We start from the raw sequence: 10,667 nt of genomic DNA on the forward strand, positions 1-10,667 counted from the left end.
TCATTGTGGGGAAAACTTTCGCTAAAAATCGTGAGCTTATCGATCAGCTATTTTCTTAGCCCTGAAACATGACTGTCATAGACGAGCGTCATGTGAATATGGCTACTATTTTCTGTGAAAGCTTTCCCCACAATAAGGATAGGGGTTTAAGTGGAAAGCCAAATCTGTTCTAAGTGTGTTTTCGGCGCGCCTCCGCGCAAGTGGAGCTTACAATGGGTGCGTTCGGATATTGCACACCGGAGCGCACTCGCCTATTAGTTTGTATTGGCCAGTGCGCTCAGTGCTGTATTTCCGAACGCACCCTAGGGGTGCGTTCGGATATATAGCACTGAGTGCACTGGCCAATACAAACTAATACGTGAGTGCGCTCCTGGTGTGCATTTACGAACGCACCCTATGAAACCGTGCTCGGGTTGTGTGTCTGTCTGTGTGCAGTATTGTGTGCGTGCACTGCCTGTGTGCAGCCGCCAGAGTGAGCCAGTGCACTACAGTGTGGCTGAAATCCGCCTGCCCCTAGGTGACTAATTACACTCCTCTGAGAGAAATATAGCAGCTACAGTCAAAAGTAACAAGGGCCATGAAGAACGCAGGAATGTAGACAATGCTCTGATTAAAATGCACAACAGCCTGCTCCATGCCTAAACCAAACACATTTCAAAAACTACAAAGACAAAAAACATTTACAAAAAAAAATAACACAACAAACAAACATAACAATTAAAAAAAGACCCAAAAAAAATGGGGCTAGCGGTATGGAGCCTTCTTGTGCCGGCCCTGTTCTCACTAATTTCACTGTACCACCCACGTCTCTACAATTGCTCATTCCTTTCGATTCTTCTTATTGTTATTTTCGAGCTGCGTTCGCTTCCCGCGTCTTACTTGTATATATACTTTGCATCGTACAAAAACGTGCGGGTGTCTGTGTGCACAATGTGTGTTTGTGTGTGTGTGTGTGTGTGTGTGTGTGTGTGTGTGTGTGTGTGTGTGTGTGTGTGTGTGTGTGTGTGTGTGTGTGTGTGTGTGTGTGTGTGTGTGTTTTGATTCAAGAAAAAACAGAAGATAATTGTATCCTTTTCTTTATTCAAGTACTTACATAGAAATAACTAAACAGTTGCATTACAACAAACTGAAGTGCCAAGTAAACAAGGGAGCACATCTCCCCTTCACAAGGATATAGTAAAGTCCATTACAATATTCAGCTCATAAAAGGACCTTATTATAAGGTATAGTAAAACATGAAATAGGCTAAAAACATCCACGACATTTTAAACAAGACCCCGTTTTCTTAAAAGCCAACAGAACATATTCCCAGTGTGTGTTTCCAATTGTCTATTTTTAGCTGTTGAAAGTTTATCCCATTTCACTCGATGTGACTTCTGTTTTCATGCATATAAAGTAACTGACCCACCGCCTTTGGAATCTCAGGGTGGTAGTTTGAAACACTTTCGTGCACATGCAAATCATGAGGATATACTGCAATGAAAAGGAAAACACAAAAAACTGAGTATTGACTCCATCTGAACAGCAGTGCCACCTAGACACATTGACCACATAATCCCTGATGCCACCTTAGTCCACACGAAGAGATGAGTAGCCCATCATATCTACACAATATTAAAATCTTTCCCCCAAAAAATATTTTTTTGTATGAGTATCTTGAATTGCCTTATTGCCCAAGGCTAACCGCAGTTAGACTAAAACAAACAAGTATAGCTAAACATAAACATTTGCCACAAAGCTGCCTTCAGCTTTAAGCTGACTGGGGTTACATCTATGATTTGTTGGTTCTGTGGAGTTTTTATCTCATATTGTATTTGATCATCCAACCCTGCAACCCAATTTGGCACAAAGATGGCTGCTAATGTTGGAACAGATCCAACATGGAGCAGAGAGCTAGGAGGAAGCAAGCTCCTATTTAAGGGCCTGTTTTTGTTATTATAACCATTCAAAAAGAACATAAAAACATGGAAAAAAATAATTAGGCTAGTATTAAGAAGGGGCTGTTTTGATACATTGAACAAGTTATTGACATATCAATAACATACTTGACCGTTATCATACCATCATTATTATTCTTAAGACTTTTCACCAGCCTCTATTTCCATTCATCCACCAAAATGCATTGATGCACAGGATTCAGTGGTTGTGTGTACATCTGTGTGAACCTGTATGTGTGTGTATAATGTCTGTCTGTCTGTCTGTCTGTCTGTCTGTCTGTCTGTCTGTCTGTCTGTCTGAAAGTGTGTGTGTGTGGGGGGGGGCAGGGGGGTCATGTACATTTGTAAAATCTATCGTTCACATTCCATTGAAAACTGTCTCAAAACAAAAGAGACAAACACAGTCAGATGATGTGACCGATGATACATTGAGTTTGCAAAGTTGTAATTACATGGCTTCTGGGAAATATTTTGGTGTAGTCTACGCCTAGCTCTGTATCATTCCTTAACACATAGCAAGATAAACACAGTTATCTTTCAATGGAGACCACATTCAATACTATAATTAAAAGCATCCATTGTCACTAGCATGTGTCAAATGAACAGGGCAGACAGACACATCATCTCTTTTAGTAACTCTGGACAGCTTTTGTTTCTGTTCTATCTATGGTTTTTGGTCAAATAAATTGGGGTTGAACCAGAGCCTGTGTTGATCAGTATTTAACATCAAATTATACTTGACAGCGTAAGAATTTATTTAAACTCGAATCTTAGACTTAATAGTATTCCCTCATAGATTTGAAGGCAGATACTATAATTGGCTGTACCTACAACAAAAGGCTGAAGTAGTGGTATGCTTTAAAAGACAGAATTTCCATACACAAATTCCAAACTAATACTTAAACTTTAGCCTATACAAGCCTGATTATTATGTTTTAAGCTATTATTGTTGCGAGATTTGCATTTAACATGGGTGATCCATGGGAGAATAACATCAGGAAATGTTGATGCTATTGTTGTTGCGGTGGAATGGGTTAAATCAAATGTATTTTTATTGTACAAACTACTGATATACAGTTAGACGGTACTGTAAGTGTGAACTCTTCAACTCTCACAAAGTGCAAGGAGGTCTGTTCATTTACCCATGTAGATGAGCTGAGAAAAGAGTTTGAGGCCAAATTAATTGGAAAATAAGTGGATACTTGCCAGGAAGCACAGCACTGAAACTGGTTTGCCCTGGAAAAGGGGAGCATGGCCTTGGATGCTCATTTGTGAACGTAGGCTAGTCTTCTCAGTGGCCACGCTTTTACTAAACCTCTCATTTGGCCTTTGCATTTGTCAGTCAATATTTCCTCTAACTTTAATTGCACACTGACCATTACAATATTTTCTCCAGCACATGAAACAAAAACAATGCCTCAACAATGTCTCTGTCTGTTCTCCACACTCCTTAACACGGCGAGAACACAGCCAATGAATACTGAGAAATATATTAATTCCACTAAATGGGAGATTCAAACTAGATGAGTGGCTCTAGGCAAACTAAAGTATGATTAGTGTCAATTGTTATGTAAATGGTTACTTATTTTAGCCAAATTGTAGGGTATGCAGTATTTTCTCTAAAAATGCAGAGTAGAAAAAATCATACTGCATACTATAAGTTAAGAACAGTGACAGATTTACCACAGATTTGGGTGATATGTCATTCTAGCCTTGATGGGGTTAACACCTTGGATAGTTTAGTATCTTGCTTCATTATTGAGCTATTTAATGTCAAGAAAATGCGACTCTAACTATCCAGCTAGCTAACAAGCTATCAGAGGTCTTTCTTTCTTGTCATTGAGACAAGCCTCTTAAAAAAATTAAGTATAAAAGCACAACAAAGAAATATTTTAAAAAAATGATTACTTTACTACCAACTTACTACTAGATCAGTTTATAATTTGTCATCCATTCAGGCCACAGTTGTGCATTTACAAAACAATTACACTTTCAGATACAGTACACCAGAGGCTCAGAGGATGTATGTGACCTGAGGTATTTACTCATATCAAGACGAGAATATCGTAGCACTCACGTATCAAAATCTCCATTGTCCTTTAATGTCTTTCACTGTAAAGCACAAATAATCAGTCTGCATTCGGTTACTCATAATACAAGTTTTTGAGTGCAGGTAAATGCACATTATAGAAGTGTAATGGGGCTGATATATATTTGTTTATAATGGAGGTGGAGATTATTGATTATTCTGATTTTGCCCGAAAAGGAAATAGACAAGCTGTTGGGGGGGGCACATAAACAAAACTGTTTTGTTTATTCAGAGAACACATTAGTGCTTCCTTGATCCACTTACCACTTTAAAGTGTACAGAAGGTACAAATTATTTTTGAAATGGAAGATAAGACACCTCATTCAGCACTGTCTCAATGCTCCAGACATTTGCAATGACTTGTGACCACAAAATATTCTGTATTACAGTATAACTACATTACAAAAAAGCCTTAAGACATATTCTGCACAAGCATTCAGTCAATTGAAAGCTTGTGTATTCAGCCATTTGTATTTACATAATGTGCATGTAGGCATGCACGAAAAATGCACAATTGAATACTGTATTATGGTGCATTTGACAGTCTGGGTACGAAAGTGTAAGTTCTACCGCTACCTGCATATATATTTGCATACTGTACAAAATAACATCCCCTTACAACTCAGTCTCTCCATATTGTAAAAAGCTGTAAACATGGATTGAGATATTTAATCTTCTCACACAATGTGCTGCTCATGTTTTAGTAATTAAAAATGAAGTAGTTTAAGTATATATTTTTTTGCATTGTGTCTAAGTACATGCTTAATACTGTCAATCACAGACAAAAGGCCATAATCATGTTGGTTTTTATCCTTATCTCTGCTTTTGCATGTTTTTGATTTACCAGCCAGAGGCAGACACTGGAGTGTTTTAGTCTTCTTGTCTAAGCTTTCAGTATTTCATTTACGGGTTGGTGGATGTGTGTTCTAAATGTGCTGCGTGGTATAACTGCAACCTAATGAAAATGTAAGACATTTGTGAGCTGTTAAAATAATAAAATCTTTGAAATGTTATCCTGTAACACTACTTGAAGCCTCCATATGAAAATGTAACATAAACGTCCAAAAAGCAATGGTGTCTCACAGCTACAGACCACAGGTTGTGTTCGCATACAGGTCATTCACTTAAATAAATTCACTGCAATGTGACCAGAATATATATTCTATGTGATTGACTGTAAATAAATAAGTCTTGGCAAAGACATTGATTGCTGCAAATGGGTTTGTTTTATAGCTATGGTTAACATGACAGGACATTTGTTTGTGTTGTATATCCCCCAAGGAAATCTGATTCAGCCATGAAGTGGATATGGCACAATTGTGTGCAGATAACTTTAAATCTCATAAGCAATTTTCAAGCATTTTGGTAGAGTGATATTTCCTTGAAGTCAATGTGTGCACTAAGTTGTTATCGCTGTTATGTTTGGCAAATGTCAGGCACAATAATGAGAACAAGGTTGGCTGTTATCACAATACATTTGGCACATTCTTTTAAGAAAACAACATTCAAATATAAAAAATACCACATTTCAACAAAAACAACAAAAAAGAAGACAGTCAAGTGCCACTAATAAGGTATCCATGACAGTACACAAATATAACCAATTGCACTTTTAAACAACCCAATAATATTAATGCATACATCTCAGACGACTCTCTTCTATCTTGTCTATTTCAACCCCTGTGATGGATTCTGGCATCCTTCCGATTTAGAAATTCTCATCAAATTTTACATTAAAGTGTATTCTCCTCCAAAACATATTGATCTGTTGTGGCTTTTTGGACAGAACATGCCAGGGTGCCTCTCTGCTTGCTGGCACTGTGTTAACTTATAGTATCTCAGGCTCTGCATTACTTGAAGGAGACAAGCATTCTTTCCCCTCCTACTCAATTTAAGGACATCCATCTCAAAATAGAGGAAGGACAAATCAAAAGAGAAAGGGGTGTAAAAGAGAGTAAAAAGTCACCTATTTATCTCATAGTGGACAGGATCCTTTCCTCCTCAGTCTCTTTATGGGGCATAGTGGCGGTCCAGTCTATGCACAGGTAGTGACGGTCATGATGCTGCCACTATTGCCCCCCACACTGCCACAGGAACTGGGGGGAGAGTTGTGGCTGCCAGCTGCCCCACTGCCTTTGTCAGCAGGCTTCTTGTCTTTCTGTTTTAGGTGAACCTTAGAATGTCTCTTGCGCTCGTCACTTCGGGCAAACTTGCGTCCACAGAACTCACAGGAGAAGGGCTTCTCGCCTGTGTGCGTGCGGATGTGTGTGGTCAGGTGGTCGCTCCGGCTGAAGGACCGCATGCATATTCGGCACTGGAAGGGTTTGTGACCTGTGTGGATGCGGAGGTGACGCGTTAGCTCGTCTGAACGCGAGAAGCGTCTGTCACAGTTCTCTGCTGGACAGGCGTGTGGCCGCTCATGCACGGGAGTTTTGCTGGGCCGGTTCGGGTACTTCCTCGGCCGGATGGGTTTGAGTGTCAGAGTCTGTGGAGGTGGGTGGTGCTGCGGGGCATGTTGCTGTCCACCAATGAAACCAGGGTGAATCTGCTGTTTGTCTTTGAACGCTCTGATAGTCTCCAGTGGCGTGATAGGTGGAGGGTTGACCCGTATGGGGTCCATGGACTGGAAGGGCTTGTGCTCCATGACGCCAATGTCCCCCTGGTGATGGAAAAGATTGTAATCGGGTATCATGGAGAAAAGGCTCCCATCCATGGATTGTTTAGAGGCTGAGTGATAGTCATTGCTGGGGTAGCCAAGGGCAGTGCTGGTAGCAGGGCTGTGATGGAATGAGACCTGGTCCTGGTATAGGTCACCACAGGTGGAATAGGCAGGCATAGGTGGACCATACACTTGCTCCATGTCTGACGTCTGTCCACCCATGCTGGCTGCAGAGGACGTCTGGGTTGTTACCGTACCAGGTGATGGTGAAACGCCCAGGATTCCTGCGCTGACTAAACTAATTATATTGTTATCAGAGCACCATCCAGAGCCACCAATGCCACCTGACGGCGGAGTGTCAAAGGCAAACTTCCCCAGGTAGGTAACAGTCTGTCCACTGCGGTTAGACTGGAAGCTGGATCCATACTGAATCTCTGCTGTTCCTTTCTCACTTCCCATGCCCAGATCCATGATGTTATCTGAATTAAAGGGGGGTAAAACACATAATGTAAACCATTATTTTGCACAGTTGCATAAAACATGACACAGAATGAACACCTGAAAAAGTGATTGTGAAAAAACACACTCTAAAAACTAAATCTATTACTACATTAAACTATACTTATATGAACTTGCTTGATTTCAGTGTCAATCCCTGGTTACTAGTCCGAAATTCAGCTTTGCTGCATATCCCTGTAATAATCCGCCAAAAAGAGATCAAAAATAAAAGTAGTCCAATACAGTTCATAAAGAAAATGTGAGCGCTGTCAGACCTGTAAGTTAACTGACTGACTGCTGCATCTGAGACAGTGGTGTGTGTCTCTCTCTCTCTCAGATCCCACAAGCTCTCATAAATCAAGACCTAAACACCCCCTTTGATCCAGTCATTGTGTCCCACTGGAGGACAGCCAAACTCAATGGCTAGATCTTATTCCTTTCACAGCAGGACAGATTATGAGGCAGACAGCACTTAGACCACGATCACGGGTTCAAAAAGTATTCGCACCAAAGAAATGAATAAGGAAATACATTTGAAAAAATATAAGAAAATAAGTGCAAATTCAACTGACAAGACCTTCCTGTCAGTATTCTCTGTCAATGTAGCGATGTGACCATTTTGCAGCATTTGCCATAATGCTTTTATCATAATGCAAGCATTACATTAACTTTTCTGGTATTTTTCTGTTATATTTTACAGCTAATCTGAAAGCGTTCAAATGAATTTATTCCATATCAAATACAGAAATGATTTGCATGAGCGTTTATGGTGTTTATATACTCTGATGCATGGTTGTTTTGAGAAGACATCAACAGTCCATAAAACAGTCCTTACAAATTGCAAGAAATTACACAGTATTCAGTATTCAATAGCCTATTGGTAATTAATGTCTGTTTTCCACAATGCACAAGATAAGGAGCACAAAATTACAAAGACTATAGCTTATATTGGCATAATTTTGCTTTAGATAAAACCTGAGCTAACATTATTGTATCCCATTCTACTAAATATACATATAGGCCATACTTTTATTTGATGGACATTTCAGATTAATTGATTAGCATATAATAATGTGATGATCTTTTATTATTATTATTATTATGTCAACAAGCAACACCTGCATCATATGTAACACCACGACTTGGTACTTTTTAAATTCTACATAGCCTATTTTGCCATTTAAAATGTAAAACTTAACAGTCACAATGACAATGCTGCAGTTAAAATAGGCTGCTGCAACATAGTGGACGCTTAACTGTAGCGTGTTAAAACAACCCTGTTCCATATTTTCAGTTTGGACCTATATATGAAATATGTTTATAGCCTACTATTATTCTAAAAGGAGCCTATCACTAATGTAAAATGTCTAGGCCTATTTAATTTAGAAACATAGATTTTACATTCAGAGTATCAGCACATTTTCTCATCAAAAAGGAAAGAAGTGTAGCCTATTATAGGCTATTTTCAGGCTCGGAGAGAACCTAATTGTGATCGAGGGGTAGCCTATCCCACACCGCAATGGTCTAATCAGCCTATAAAATGATTGTTATCCTCAACACTGACCCATCACCTCAGAAGCAAAAGGTGAGACTATGCAACAAGTACCTATAATTGATTTAACGTCAACCCGTGACACTGAGATTAATATGTAGAAGTCTATTATTAGGCCCACATTAAATTACAATAACAATTACAATATAGTAGACTACTATAGACAAAGTATTAAAGTGTTTTAAAATGTGCTCAGGTTCCGCAACGTTGGCAATATAGTCAGTGAATGTAAAAAGGTACACGGGCCTAATAACAGAAAGAACTGCGGCGACACACGCCTACAGAAGCAGACTGGACATTTTTATAGACGTTAATAAAATTATGAATGAAAACCTCTGTCTGAAGAAGCCTATTGAGACTGTCTTGCTCTGACAATAGGCTACACCAGGGTCATCAATAGCCTATAATATACGCCGTTTAACCTTTATTTTCGCATAGATTCCAATTAGGATCAATATAGGCATATTTATAATAGAAAACAACAATTTATTTCACAACCTTTTAAACGTGCCATTTCGACTTCTCTGGGTTTCAATAAATGTGCAAACCACCAATAGGCCTAATAGACAACTGTTGTTCAACTTATAATATCTAACCACTCACGGGGCATTACAAAAAGTTTTTTGTTAGTTGACATTACAGGTTAAAATCCGTGTCACTTAAAAACGTAGATACGTTGATCACAGCTTGGTAACTTAACCCCACCCATAAGCCTATTCAAATTAAGAATTTATCTAGAGTGTGTCCTTAAAAGTATATATTAGGTGAATGGATCTAATGTAGGCTCGCTGTGCGTCTCAGCCGAGCGCTAACAGGTGCCGGGGCAGAGGAGAGGAGAGGAGCGCAACAACTGTTGCCTGGTCCGCACGCTCCACATCAACGGTTCTCAAACTTTAACATTTCAAGGTCTCCCCTTAACTCTGACAGTGTACAAATGGAACCAAATGGACCCGTTAGGGTCCATTTGGTTCAATTCGTATACTGTCAGAGTTACAGCCTTGTAAGGGTCCATTTAGAACCCCCAAAAAGGAACCCGGAGAGTCCCTGGAATACACTTTGAGAACCACTGCTCTATACACAGAAAGTACTTTTGAATGACTTCCACACAAAATTAAAACATTTAAAGGGGGGGGGGGAAAGCCGTCAAAGTCCTTACCTGTAGTCATCTGTGAATAATGGTTAATAGAATCCGTGCTGGTGAATATGTGATTCATGGACGTCGGGATCTCCTCTTCGGGGTAGAGACTGTCGACGGGAATCGTGTTTATTAAGCTGCTCATGGTAAGAGGGAGCTTGTCCGCCAGTTTCCCTGTCATAGCACTTATTCTAGTCAGACATGGATGATGACAGCGTACAGGTATCCAAACAGTTGCAACAGTGTTCTCAAGCAGTGCTGATGGTAGTGGTGGTGGTGATGATGGTGATGATGATGATGGTGATCAGTCATAAGAGAGAGAAGCAGGAATCCTGTCTGTGTTGTATCCAAGTTCCCTGGTATTCTCTGGTATCCTTGTCGTTACAGAACAGAGCTGTGTTGTTATTAGACTGAAACCAGTGCGTGAGTGACAACTGTTGGTCTGCTTGTGGAGAGAATATGAAGTCTGTGATGATGAATCAACTGTATATACGGCGTGGTGGTGTTGGCTGTACGAGAGAGCAGCGCTACTTGCTCTATTGGAGCCTGATAGGGGACTCCAGCTTGCCATGTATTAAATAGGGGGGTGGAACATTCGCGTGACGTAGATGACCATTTATGGATAGGCTACACAAAGCGAGGCAGGCAGTCCACCGACCACAGCACGTCAGCCCCGTGGAAACCAGAAGCGAGGAGCAGCGGTCCGTGCATGAGCCTGCTGCACCGTGACCGGCTTCAACTTTTTAAGTTAAAATGTTTAAAGTTACAATTATGTGTATAGGTTCAACTGTCTAGCA

The 10,667-nt window shown here is 40.1% G+C and overlaps 1 protein-coding gene across 1 annotated transcript; it reads right to left on the bottom strand.

Moving 5' to 3' along the window:
* Positions 1 to 1,074: 1,074 nt before the first annotated feature.
* egr3 (early growth response 3) lies at positions 1,075 to 10,374 on the bottom strand. Its single transcript, XM_080433111.1, has 2 exons — positions 9,892 to 10,374; positions 1,075 to 7,164 (listed from the first exon to the last, which is right to left on the bottom strand). Exons 1-2 carry the CDS (start codon positions 10,049 to 10,051, stop codon positions 6,062 to 6,064), a joined length of 1,263 nt encoding a protein of 420 aa, XP_080289237.1. The 5' UTR covers positions 10,052 to 10,374; the 3' UTR covers positions 1,075 to 6,061.
* Positions 10,375 to 10,667: the final 293 nt, after the last annotated feature.

Source organism: Gymnoscopelus braueri, assembly GCF_963280865.1.
Source record: "Gymnoscopelus braueri genome assembly, chromosome: 7".
In the NCBI taxonomy this organism is placed as follows: domain Eukaryota; kingdom Metazoa; phylum Chordata; class Actinopteri; order Myctophiformes; family Myctophidae; genus Gymnoscopelus; species Gymnoscopelus braueri.

What these genes read in the sequence shown, in the direction of transcription:
- egr3 (XM_080433111.1), bottom strand. Translation starts at nt 10,051, where the DNA reads ATGACAGGGAAACTGGCGGACAAGCTCCCTCTTACCATGAGCAGCTTA. An exon ending in TTATTCACAGATGACTACAG is followed by an intron (nt 7,165 to 9,891) that starts GTAAGGACTTTG and finishes CCTTTAATTCAG; the next exon opens with ATAACATCATGGATCTGGGC.